The sequence below is a fragment of the Cetorhinus maximus genome, chromosome 12 (genome assembly GCF_964194155.1).
Source record: "Cetorhinus maximus chromosome 12, sCetMax3.hap1.1, whole genome shotgun sequence".
Lineage (NCBI taxonomy): Eukaryota > Metazoa > Chordata > Chondrichthyes > Lamniformes > Cetorhinidae > Cetorhinus > Cetorhinus maximus.
The window spans coordinates 101,037,431-101,050,953 of NC_135890.1; the positions used below are offsets into that span (position 1 = coordinate 101,037,431).

At 39.5% G+C, this 13,523-nt stretch overlaps 1 protein-coding gene across 1 annotated transcript; it reads left to right on the forward strand.

Moving 5' to 3' along the window:
* Window positions 1-7,904: 7,904 nt before the first annotated feature.
* On the forward strand, window positions 7,905-11,992 carry LOC144687770 (uncharacterized). Its single transcript, XM_078554261.1, has 3 exons — window positions 7,905-8,469; window positions 8,799-8,923; window positions 9,485-11,992. Exons 1-3 carry the CDS (start codon window positions 8,035-8,037, stop codon window positions 11,433-11,435), a joined length of 2,511 nt encoding a protein of 836 aa, XP_078410387.1. The 5' UTR covers window positions 7,905-8,034; the 3' UTR covers window positions 11,436-11,992.
* Window positions 11,993-13,523: the final 1,531 nt, after the last annotated feature.

Here is a 13,523-nt window from a genome sequence, read left to right on the forward strand (position 1 = left end):
GGCCACGAAGAAACGCGAGCTCGGCTTCGGGTCCGGCAGCGGAAATTGCCGAATGCAGCGTGCGGCGGGTGCTCGGCTTCGGGTCCGGCAGCGGAAGTTGCCGAATGCTCTCTTCGGCTCTCTTGGAAACGGACCAAAAGGTGCGCTCTGACCACCCAATGCGCTGCGCCAGCTTCACACCGCATCCCAGAGGCTGCAACTTCCAGCAGTACCCATTTTTGTCCACCGGCCGAGATTTATACTTTGAAGATACTGAAATACAGATATAGACCTTTCTAAATGTTTTTAAGGGTTCTAAATTAATCAAGGATTATCTTACGTCCACATCCAGATAATATGCAAAGTTATATTTACAATTGCATTGAAGTTTTGTCACATTAAAAATTAAATCAGCTATTTTTTATGATAGAAGGGAAAGGAAGTCAAATCATTTTATTGTATGTCGCTTTAATTGTTTCATTGAATCGACATCTAAAGGTTCAACTTTCACCGCTGCTTTTGTAGCTGCCATAAAACCGGGTCTTGCAATTGCTTAGTTTTAAAGGAAATATGGGGATCGGAAATAATCTAGCACCTGTCATCATCCATACTTAATTTAATTTAAAATTCCATTAACCTTGAAATAAATAAGAGAATCTGATGCTTCAGTCGGAAGACCAGAAATATATTTTGTGTCTGAATGATTGAAAAATTAAATAGGTAAGAATTTTACATTAAAGGGGTTTGGGTCTTTTAATGAGCTTTTTTTTAAAAAATCACAATATGCTGAGTGTTTAGATTGAATTAAACAACGCCTTTCCGCTAGATGAAATAATATCGTCTTTAAAACGGGATGATTTATTAAAATAGTTTTAAAGAGCTAAATGACATGTTCGTGTTTAGTTTTAAACTTAAATCTAAAGTAATGAGACTATAGAAGTGAATTAGAGGAAGGCATTTGGCCAAAACCCTTTCGTTTTTGGCGTTATGTTTCTATATTTATTAACCCTTACAATAGTTGACTCGGAGCTACAAGCTCTGCTAAAGTGAGTTGGATATTGCAGGCATCTCTGGCAACCAGCGGGCTTTGGACCTGCTTTGCGGTTGAAATGAAATCTTTGGTTTCTTGGGGCTGTTTTATTGTTTTTTCTCTCTGAGGTGGGCTCAAGTCTAGACCCCAAAGTATAAAACTGACATTAATCAATGAAGTGAAATCCCTTTGATATCGAACATTTTCTCAGGCATCAATGAATTCATATATTTAATCAATCCGGGCCGTTTTTATTTAACGGAAACGGTTTGGTAAAAGAGACAATTTTATTTCCAGATGAAGTAAGGCACACAGAGCTATCACAAAACAAGGAAGTATGGGAACATTGAAACAAAGTTAACTCTACTCGTGGAACTCATCAAACTACTGATTGATTCATGGGCTTTAACTAAATCCTGAATATGTTTTCAATCGAAAACGGGTTCACCAAAAGACGCGGCAGCAAACCATTTACTGGACCTCATCAAGATATGGGTGCTTCCTGTAGGGACTGTGCACTTTATTATTGTTGTTTTGTAAACTTGTGCAGACACATAGTATACAGCACATTAAAGGGGAAAAAAATAACTGGAATATCTATGGCAGTATATAAAAAGCATTCTGCACGCACTTCCTAGGAACACAGAAACAGCGGTAAACCATTTCGACCCTGGAGCCTGTTCCGTCATTCAGTAAGATCACGGCTGAGCTGCGACCTAACTCCACACACCAGCCTTCGCCCCATATTAAACCTTTGGACAATAAAAAGCTTCCAATAACAAAATCAGTCAATCTCCGATTTAAACCCAACTGTCGTTTGCAGGACAGAGTGCCATCTTCTACCACCCTTTGTGTGTAAAAGTGTTTCCTAATTTCAAGCCTGAAAGGCGTGGTTCTACTTTTAAGGCTATCTCCCCCAGTCCTTGACAACCTAAACCAACGGAAGTCATTTTTATCTACCCTGTTTCCATTATTATTTTGAAAACTTCAATCAAACCACTGGAAATCTTCTAAATTCCAGGCAATCGTCCCTAGTCTGTGTCATTTCTCCTCAGTTAACATTTGGGGTTTAGGTATCATTCTGGTAAATCTATGCTGCATTCCCTACAAGTCAATACATCATTCCTAAAATATAATGCCCAGAATGGGATTAGACAAAGTCAACATGGATTTATGAAAGGGAAATCATGTTTGACAAACCTACTGGAGTGTTTTGAGGACCTAACTAGCAGATTAGATAAGGGAAAACCAGTGGATGTGGCGTATTTGGATTTTCAGAAAGCTTTTGATAAAGTTCCACATAAGAGGTTAGCATGTAAAATTAAAGCACATGGGATTGGGGGGTAATATATTGGCATGGATTGAGAATTGGTTGGCAGACAGGAAACAGAGAATAGGAATAAATATTTTTTTTTTGGAGTGACAGGTGGTGACTAGTGGGGTACTGCAGGGATCAGTTCTTGGGCCCCAGCTATTCACAATACATACCAATGATTTGGATGAGGGAACCAAATGTGATATTTCCAAATTTGCTGATGACACGGAACTTGGTGGGAATGTGGGCGATGAGAAGGAGGCTTCAAGGCGATTTAGACATGTTGAGTGAGTGGGCAAATACATGGCAGATGCAGTAAAACATGGATAAGTGTGAAGTTATCCACTTTGGTATGAAAAACAGAATGGCAGAGTATTATTTAAATGGTGATAGATTGGGAAATGTTGATGTACAAAAGGACCAGGGTGTCCTTGTACACTAATCACTGAAAGCAAGCATGCAGGTGCAGCAAGCAGTTAAGGAGGAAAATGGTATGTTGGTCTTCATTGCGAGAGGACTTGAGTACAGAAGCAAGGATGTCTTACTACAGTTGTACAGGGCCTTGGTGAGACCACACCTGGAGTATTGTGTGCAGTTTTGGTCTCTTTACCTAAGAAAGGGTATACTTGCCATAGAGGGGGTGCAGTGAAGGTTCACCAGACTGATTCCTGGGATGACAGGATTGTCACATGAGGGGAGATTGGGCCGATAGACCTGTATTCACTTGAGTTTAGAAGAATGAGAGGAGATCTCATTGAAACATATAGAATTCTGACAGGGATGGACAGACTGGATACAGGGATGATATTTCCTCTGGCTGGGGGATCTAGAACAAGGGGTCACAGTATGAGGAAGCAGGGTAGACCATTTAACACTGAGATGAGGAAAAAAGTCTTCACTCAGACAGTGGTGAACCTATGGAACTCTCTAACACAGAAGGCTGTGGAGACCAAGTCACTGAATATATTTAAGAAGGAAATAGATAGATTTCAGGACTCTAAAGATGTCAAGGGGTGTGGGGAAAATGCAGGAGTATGGTGTTGAGATAGAGGATCAGCCATGATCATATTGAATTGTGGAGCAGACTTGAAGGGTTAAATGGCATATTCCTGCTCCTGTTTTCTATGTTTCTATGTAATTGCTAACAGCACTCAGTGCGGTCTAACCAGGGCTTTGTGTAGCTGCAGCATGACTCTTGCCCACTTGTGTTCTAGTCCTCTGGATGTTAAGCCCAGCATTCCATTAACCTTTTCGATTATTTTTGGTGTCTGTACATGACATTTTAATGATCGATGCACATGGACTTCAAGCCTCTTTGGATTTCCACTGTCTCTAGCTTACTGTTTGCAAATCCTAATGCTAGCCTATTTCTTATTTTATGTCAACAATCTTTCCATTGTGAATTCCTATGACTTGTAATGAACGCCTTATAGATTGATAACTTTTAAAGAGAAATTCCAGTTGACAGCTGAAAGAATGACATGCCAAGATTTCATTTTTTTAAACTTTTACTTTAGCAAATGACTAAAAACATTACTGACTAAACACTATTTACCCTTTAGGAAATTTATACTTTAAAATACATGGTTCCTTTTTACTTATCACACATCACACTTTCCATAGAATTACAGTTCTTATTGAAAACAGTTCACAGGTGCTCCCACCTTCCAAAGGGTTGCTTCCTTTTTACTTTCCCAGCTGGTGTATCTCTAATCCCAGAACTATCTCTCACTATGTGGGTTACACTGTAGATTTCTTATTCTAGCTCCAAAGTAAGCAAGTCTTCCAGCTTCCTTTAACTCCTCATGAACTTGGTCTTTAATTTGAATTTGAGCTCCTACCCATGTTCTACATGGTGAATGATAGTCAGCATTTTCTCTGCTTAAGGTGCAGGCCTGGCAGCTTCTATTATTTGCTTGCTCTACTCTACTCAAATGGCACAGACCACAAGACCAAACTGCAACTTCTGCCTGTCTTGGTATATCTGGGTTTATAGGGAAGACAGTAACCTGATCTCAAAATAGCTTCCTCTACCCTCTTCCCCATGGCAATGGGAAACACATTAGCTTTGTATCTAAGTAAAAATGCTAATCATTATCTTTGATTCCAACTTCCTTTCAGCTAACCTGCATTTAAAGCTACCATCCCAAAATATAGTAATCTTATAAACCAAAAGGTACAATTATCAAACACAACAATCCTATAAAGCTCACAATTGTAACCGAAAGACAACTGCTCATGTACTGTTATCACACACCATGATGTCAGTGGTGGTGCTGCAGTGGCTTGGTTTTGCATCTTTGAGCTTCAAAATCTCCTAAATTCCAACTAACTATGCAATTGGAGGCATAAAGCATGATGCAATAGTAGCAGAAAATGTGAAAGAACAAATGGTGTAAGTACAGCATGGCATAAATTAAACCCAGGAAGTCAGGGATAAAACAAAGCAAGGGCAATTAGTGTAACATGAATTATGGATACCAATTGGGGAATGATTTCACAATCTTTAAAAGTAGTATGGTAAGAATTGAGACGCATATCTCACATTACTTTGTGCCCAAACCAATTATGTTACAGACATGAACCAAAGGTTTAGAGCTAATGAGTGGTGTTTGCCTTGGAGAAAAATATACATCAATGATCTGCAACAAAATACCAAAAAACATTGAAAACACTACAGTGGCATTGAGGATTTTAGAAATGGGGGCATGGAGTACAAAACCAAAGAGGCAATGATAGATGTGTGCACCAGTAGAATATTTTTAGGTGTTCCATCATGGGAAAGACATGAAAACCATAGACAGTGTTCAGCATAGTTTCACCAGGATCATAACAGGATTGGAAAATGAAAGTTATGATTTGAGACAAGAAACTGAAGCTACTCTTATTGGAGCAGATGAAATTAAGATTTAATAGGGGCTTTGAAAATTATGAAAATATTTGGTAGGTTGGCAGGGAAAATCTATTTTCTTTCATTCAGGAGTCAGTGATGAGGAATCATCAATTTAAAATTGTCAATAAAAGAATAGGAAAATAGGTTATTAGGAGAAAATTCTTTACACAATAAATTGTTACAACATGACTTTAACATATAGAATTATTGAGGTAGAGACCATTGCATTGCATGGTAAAAGTAGGTAATAATTTGAAGTAGAGGAACATATGGGGTTATGGTGAGAAAGCAGCACAGTGGGATTACTTTTTAGATTGTTCTAGCAAAGGACTGACACATTCACAATGAGACAAATGGCAGTATTGTTCTCTGTAATATTCTATGGTTCAATTTAATATAAATATAAGACCCTGTTGCTACACTGGAGCTTTGTGTAGCAAGACCTCATCTGAGATCAATTGGAGGACAATGGTTTTTCTGTAGTTTTTTCGCAAATCTCTATATATCTTTATTCTAAAGTAGTAATAAGGATGCTACTATTGGGTATATCACCCTTGAGTGGAGAGGATGGGGGTGAACTAGCTTATTCAGTGATCTGTTCTGCTAAATGCACAGATGTGGATAGGCAGGGCCATGATGCCACCCCATGACGAATAATCTGTCAATAAGCACTTTGAAAACGCACACATGAAAAATAACTTTAAGATTTTTTCCCCCTAATCTCTGCTTCTTTGGTCCATTTGCCCTTACCTATCATTGAATGCCTTCTCCGTCAAATATGCTACATCATTGCAGATTGTTGACATGTAAATCGAGCAATATTTATTCTCTGATACATAATTAAAGGAAACACGTCACCAGCAAATAATAGTTAAAGCTTCTTTTGCTTCTCAATGGATTGGTTTAAGTTAATGAAGTGAAGGGTTTTCATGCTGTTAAATAAACCCATCTGCTCATTTAATAATGTTTACTGGTAATTATACAATGCTTTAAAATTAATTGCACTCCTAAACTAGATTTACCTCAAACATGAAGGCTTAAACATGAAGGCTTAAAGTTACGAGCTCGTTCAAAACATGCAATTCATTTCTTAATGGTTGTCAGCACCTCCCAGTCCACTGACATGACTCACTCAGTATAGTTATGGTGCCGAATCAGTTACGAGATTCTGCCAGCTTTTGATCTATTTGTAATTTTTTTTAAAACTGCATTGTGCATTCAATTTTTGTTTTGATATTTGTTCTTGATATATTCAATGGGAACGCTTCAGACAGCCCGACAATATTTCCCATTTTGCAATAAAGGCCACACCTTCTTAAAAGACGACACTGCGGAAGGCGCTGTCTGGGAAGCGTAGTGCTGAAAACACGTTCAGTTTTGCAAGAATATATCCAAAACTTTGGTGTGTGTTTGTGTGTGTGTGTGTGTGTCCGGGGGTGAGGGCTTATTTTTTTGTATACTTCGCAGGAAAAAAACAAAAATACAAAATACTCAACACCACCCCCCCTCCCCCCCCAACCTCACGCAGTGTGCATAATATTAGTAAGAATTCTGAGATCTTCCAGCTGAGTAACATAAACTTTTTACACGCACTAATAAACGCTTGTACATTTAGATACAGTATACAAAGTATCTTACAATGGCTTAAACTTATTAGGGTCCGTGTAGTAATAAGTTTTTTTAAATTTAAAACGTGAATAATTAATAACCATGCGGAATATAATCAAACATCAGGACAAAAAGCAAAATATCAGGAAGGGAATCCTTTCATCGACAAAGCCACTAAAACTACCCCAGTTTGACTTGCCACGTTTTCATATTAGCATATTTGTTTATAATATAAAATAACGGGCAAAATCGTGAATTTCCAGATGCAGTTGCTCTCCCGCGATCCAGTTATATGCAATAGGGGATTAATATGCAAAGAGAATTTTACTCGAAATACGTTTGGTTATTTAAGTACCTTTATCTGCATGTAGAAGTATCTGTAACCTGATCTGGTTAAAATAGTTATATTTCCACATACAAGAGGCCGAGGGGGGTGGGGAGGGGAGGGGAGGGGGGGGGGGGTGTGGGGAAGAGACATCTTCAGCAGATTGGTGAGTGAGACGTCGCTGGAATAAGGTTCCTGCCAAGTTCGCACATTCTGCGGTCTATAAAAGGCGCAGCCTCCACCCTCGCCACTGCAGTGCAACTCTCCCCTTCCGCACGATGAGTTACAGTCTGGATACAATGCTCGGCAGCGGCTCTTACCGCAGGGTATTGGGGGAGTCGCCCCGGCCCGTGTCCCGCTCGTCAGGCTCCTTGGCAAGTAGCGGCTTCCACTCGCAGACATGGTCCCGCAGCCCCAGCACAGTCACCGCTTACAAACGGGTAGCTCCGGGTGTTTCAGCCAGTTTCGGCTCTCAGGTCACCCTCTCCACCGACAGCCTGGACTCCGGGCTCCTCAACGGGGACATCAGGTCCCGCAACGAGAAGGAGGTGCTGCAGACTCTGAACGATCGCTTCGCCACTTACATCGACAAAGTAAGGAACCTGGAGCTTCAGAACAAGAACCTGGAAGCGGAGGCGGCGTCCCTGAGACAGCAGCAAGCCGGCAGGTCGGCAATTGGAGAGCTGTATGAGAGAGAAATCAAAGATCTACGCAATGTGGTGGTGCAGATCAGCAATGACAAGGCACAGTTACAGCTGGAGCAGGAACATCTGGAGGAGGATATCCAACACATCAAACAGAGGTACGACGACGAGAACAGAATAAGGGAAGAGATTGACGTCGGTATCAGAGCCCTGGGTAAGTATACGGAGGATGCGGGCTTGATGAAGCTGGACCTGGATAAGAAGCTGCACTTCCTCACGGACGAGGCTTCTTCTATGAAGGCGAACCACGACGAGGAAGTTCGAGATTTGCTGAATCAAATCCAGGGCTCTCAGGTAACTTTAGAAGTGAGGGATTCTCTCAAGTCTGACATTACGGCCGCCCTCCGAGAGATCCGGGCTCAGATGGAAGGTCACGCCATCAAGACCACCAACCAGACCGAGGAGGTGTTCAAAGTGAAGCTGGAAAAGCTGAACCAAGCCGCCAAGGTCAACACGGACGCCATCCACGCCGCCCAGGACGAAATCTTAGAATATCGTAGACATCTGCAGTCCAAGAATACCGAGCTGGAGACCCTGAAAGGCACCAAAGACTCACTGGCGAGGCAAATGTTTGAGATGGAGGACAGGCACAATGCAGACCTTTCCAGCTACCAGGTAGTCTTTGGATACATTTACCTTAGTGACCCAACCATTTTCCCAATAGAGAAAATAAACAGTTTAAGGGAATTAGGGTTTATTTGCTTTTGGTTAAAAAAAAAAGCTGTCAAATTCGTTTAACTTTTAAAAATGACCTTGAGAAGGCAATTGGTTTAGGCTGTTTAATATCAAGGTTACAAGTTAGTCTTAAGTTTTATATCCAAGTTTTCCTTAAATTCCCGATTGTACACGTTAATATGCTGACAGCATCTGATCCTGAATTTGACAAGATTGAAGGGTTTTCATGTGCGTAACCATTGATTTCTGGAAAATATTTAATGTTATAGGAAGCGGCTCAGCAACTTGAAAACGATTTGAGAAACATAAAATGGGAAATGGCTGCGCAACTCAGGGAATACCAAGACTTACTCAATGTTAAAATGGCTTTGGATATTGAAATCGCGGCTTACAGGTAACCGTGTGGGTGTCAAGTGCAAAGTGCGTGAGCGAGTTTGAGAGCGTCCGGTCTAAATGTCAGAGGAAAGGACATAGAAGCCAATAGCTCACAATATAATTAGGTTAGACAATCAAATTTTAAATCATGTAATAACTATAATGGTATTTTGATGCGAGAGTAGATATGAAGAACCGATGTTGTAGAATGGTTGCTAGTTTTGAGTTTTTGGAAACCTAATTCGGAAGCATCATAAGAGAAAGGAAGAAAGTCATTTAATTGGAATTTGGATAACAAATGGTATGGATTTTTTTAAGAAGCTAGAGATACGAAATAAGGCGAGCCAGGAAGATGGGGTGAATTTCTTAATTACAACTCTATTTCTGTTTCATATGCTGACCATTGACCTTACGTTTCTAGCGTTTTCCGATTTTTATTTCAGTTGTCCAGTATTCCTTGTTTTTCCTTTAGTTCTAATGAATAAATGGTGTTTTTGTTAATAAAAAAGGACATAACAGTACATTTGTAAGCAACTGTTATTACTAATAATTATTGTTGGTGTTATTTTATTTTGGAAAGGAAACTCCTGGAGGGTGAAGAGTCAAGGTTTATTGGGACACCTTCCTATCCTTATATAGAAGGCTACCTTAAAGTTCCTACACCACCAAACCATATTAAAGCCAAGCCTGAAGTAAAAGCCAAACCAGTTGACAAAGGAAAAGATATTGCAGAGGAACAAATGGGCGAAAAGACCATTGCAATAGAAGAAGCTGAAGAGGCAGAAGGAGGACAGGAAGAGGAGGAGGAAGATGAAAAGGCAGAAACTGAAGAAGCAGCAGAGGGAGAGGCTGGAAAAGCAGAGAAGAGTGACCAAGAGACTAAATCTGATGAAGAGGCTGTGAAAGAGGAAGACACAAAGACCGAAAAAGCTGAGGAAGAAGATAAAGCAAAGTCACCTGTAGATGAGAAAGCTGAAGAAAAAATAGAAACAGAGGAAGAGGACGTAAAAAAGGGGGAAAAGGAGCAACCAACAGAAAAGCAAGAAAAAGAATCTGCCAAAGATCAAAAGGAACCAGTGAGCGAGGCGGATGAAATAAAACCAGCTGAACCTACAACAAAAGATAAGGAAGCAGAAGAGAAAGAAAAGACAGAAAAGGAACCAGAAGCTAAAGAAACAGAGAAAGCAGAAAAGAAAAAGGAGCCAGAGGAACCCTCTAAAGCAGATGAAGATGAAAAGGAAAAGGAATCAAAAGCAAAACCCAAGGATGAAGAAAAGAAGGACGTAAAACCAGAGCCCAAAGCTGAAGAAAAGAAGGACGTAAAACCAGAGCCCAAAGCTGAAGAAAAGAAGGACGTAAAACCAGAACCCAAAGCTGAAGAAAAGAAGGACGTAAAACCAGAACCCAAAGCTGAAGAAAAGAAGGACGTAAAACCAGAGCCCAAAGCTGAAGAAAAGAAGGACGTAAAACCAGAGCCCAAAGCTGAAGAAAAGAAGGACGTAAAACCAGAACCCAAAGCTGAAGAAAAGAAGGACGTAAAACCAGAACCCAAAGCTGAAGAAAAGAAGGACGTAAAACCAGAGCCCAAAGCTGAAGAAAAGAAAGACGTAAAACCAGGGCCCAAAGCTGAAGAAAAGAAGGACGTAAAACCAGAGCCCAAAGCTGAAGAAAAGAAGGACGTAAAACCAGAACCCAAAGCTGAAGAAAAGAAGGACGTAAAACCAGAGCCCAAAGCTGAAGAAAAGAAGGACGTAAAACCAGAGCCCAAAGCTGAAGAAAAGAAAGACGTAAAACCAGAGCCCAAAGCTGAAGAAAAGAAGGACGTAAAACCAGAGCCCAAAGCTGAAGAAAAGAAGGACGTAAAACCAGAGCCCAAAGCTGAAGAAAAGAAGGACGTAAAACCAGAGCTCAAAGCTGAAGAAAAGAAGGACGTAAAACCAGAGCCCAAAGCTGAAGAAAAGAAGGACGTAAAACCAGAGCCCAAAGCTGAAGAAAAGAAGGACGTAAAACCAGAGCCCAAAGCTGAAGAAAAGAAGGACGTAAAACCAGAGCCCAAAGCTGAAGAAAAGAAAGACAAATCGCCAGAGCCCAAAGATGAACCGAAAGAAAAGAAAGGCTCTTCTACACCAGAGCCTGCACCTCAAGTGAAGAGCGAGAAAACAGAACCATCAAAAGAAGAATCAAAGAAAAGTACAAAAGAAGAATCAACTACACCAGGTCCCACAATGAAAGTGAAGGAATCTGAAAAAACAGAAGTTAAAGACAAAGTAACAAATCAAATTAAAGAAACAAAGGATGAGGTAACAGTGAAAAAATCAGAAATAAAGAAACCTGCCCCAGATTCAACTAAAGATCAAAAGGAAAAGGAAACAGAAAAAGAACAAATTAGTAAGGAGTCTGTAAAGGCAAAGACACCTGAAGTTAAAGAAGAAACACAAGTTAAAGATGACAAAGAGGGGAAATCAGAGAAGTCTTCCAGTACTAAAGAAGAGGCAAAGACAACAGACAAAACTAAAAAAGCAGAGGAATAAAAGGCAGAACGAATGATTTTGTGGGAAGAAAAAAAATATCACCAAAGAAATACTGGCTGAAGGAACAAAGTGATTAATGAAGAAAAACTGCCATGATAATATTGTACCTTGTCATGATACAAGGGGCTGGTAAGCAATAGGTGTTCACAAAAGAGGCAGACAAATGCATTATGGTAATTTATATAGCAGAATGTGATGTATGCAGAATGCTTACACTTGAAGAGTGCGAATCATTAACCTGCCTCAGTAATAAGTGCATTTAAAATGACTGACCATATGAGGTATATCACCTAAAGATAAAGAGTATTTGCTGACGTATATTAATCAAATAACACATCAGTCATGAATTGAAAATAAAAAGCCACATCCTCAATTTAAAATGTGCACCAGAAAAAATACTGTCAATTATCGCAATGTGCAATATATAAATAAAGAGCTTAACAGATATGATGTGCCTCTGAAGTGTGTATCAATACTAATGAAAATTGATATGATTAAAATATATGTATAATGACAACACAATAAATGATTGCATTTTCTTTGAATAAAATGGCAACTTTGTTATAGGAACATATTTTCTTAAGATCTGTCATTTGTTTCAATGTTTGTGCGCAGTTGTTCATGCTTTTGTCAGGAGCAATTTTTTTCTGTAACAATGAGGCAAAACACCAAAGTATCACCTGAGCATCAGACTCACCACAGAACAGACTGGTGCCTGCTATTGAGAGGAGGGAGGAGAGAAAAGAGACAGATACTGGCAGTGCATATAAAATACTGTAATATACAAACAAGTGTGAAATATCGAGAATTTAAGGACAAATAATTACCTTTATTGGGGTAAATGTACAATATATTACAATCTTGAGTTGGTATATCGTCACGCTCCAGTCCATTTAAGTTAATAGTAACACTAGCAGTAATGGTCATGCCTGTAGTACTGCAAACTCTGAACAAGAATCGTATGATGAGAAGGCCTGTAATTCTAATCTAGTCCACAGGCGGCAGTGTAACCTGTAGAACAAACAGCTGAAAGAGACGTCATTTACTCTGATTAACCATGAGTAAGGTGAATAGGAGAGTCACTAGCTTATTAAAAGCTAAACAGAACATTAGTTTTCTCATCAGTTTCACAGATCTAAAAGCAGCAACTCTTTCCAGAATATTGTTCAAGTAAAGAGCAATTATGAAGTAAATTGTCTTAACTGACATTTTGAATATGTCTGCATCAATATGTAAAGTTTGATTGTAGCAACCACCTGAATCAAATAAATATTATGGAGATCAGGGCATGTTTGGACAACAGAGAAGCTATTAAGTTACAATATCTCAGCCACAGATTTGACTGAAATAAAAATGTGCTACCTGTGTTCCAAGAGGATCAGTGGGTCAATACACTATGATATGGCATTGTGGTATATAAACAAAAAGATTCTAGGTTTGAAGCCTGTTCCATATTAAGCTTGTTGTGGGGTGATATAATTAGCCTCAGTGGCCCTTGGATGAGGAAAAGAACAAATTACAATTCCATCTTTCCAGTTGCTATTCAGATATCACAACTGTGCGTGAATGATGGCTGACACCAGGACTGGATTGAGTTGTGGTGGACCACAGTTGAATAACTGCCAATAGTCACTAATCAGGCTCATATTTTAGAAGTAGCTTCTTAGTCAAAGTCCCAAGGGCTTTTGGTACTTACTGGACAATATCCCAGAAAGAGTTGCTGCTCTTAGATGTGCAAAGCTGATGAGAAAACTAATGTTTTTAATCTAGGTGCAAAAGTAGGATTTAAAATAGCATATATATTTGATGAAACTAAGCATCAAGCATCATTTACAATGCAAGAATAGTAGGATGAAGGAAAGAGATGAACTAAAAAGACTAGATAAATACCATCAAGAAATAAAGCTTCAGCGACCGACAGACTACTGAAGTAATGATCTAAACTTGGGGACAGTGTGAATGTATGTGATTCATATGAAAATTAAATCAATGAGCATAGAGATTTGAATAATCTTTTTCATTGCCAATTTTCTCCCCTCTATTTTTAAGAAGGGGTTGACTTCTAGATGGGATATTGGTCTACAGACA

Excerpts from the sequence above, each read along its gene's own strand:
- LOC144687770 (XM_078554261.1), top strand. The coding sequence starts at position 8,035 with ATGAAGCTGGACCTGGATAAGAAGCTGCACTTCCTCACGGACGAGGCT. Across the intron at positions 8,470-8,798 it reads CAGACCTTTCCAGCTACCAG|GAAGCGGCTCAGCAACTTGA; the intron begins GTAGTCTTTGGA and ends TTAATGTTATAG. Across the intron at positions 8,924-9,484 it reads ATTGAAATCGCGGCTTACAG|GAAACTCCTGGAGGGTGAAG; the intron begins GTAACCGTGTGG and ends TATTTTGGAAAG.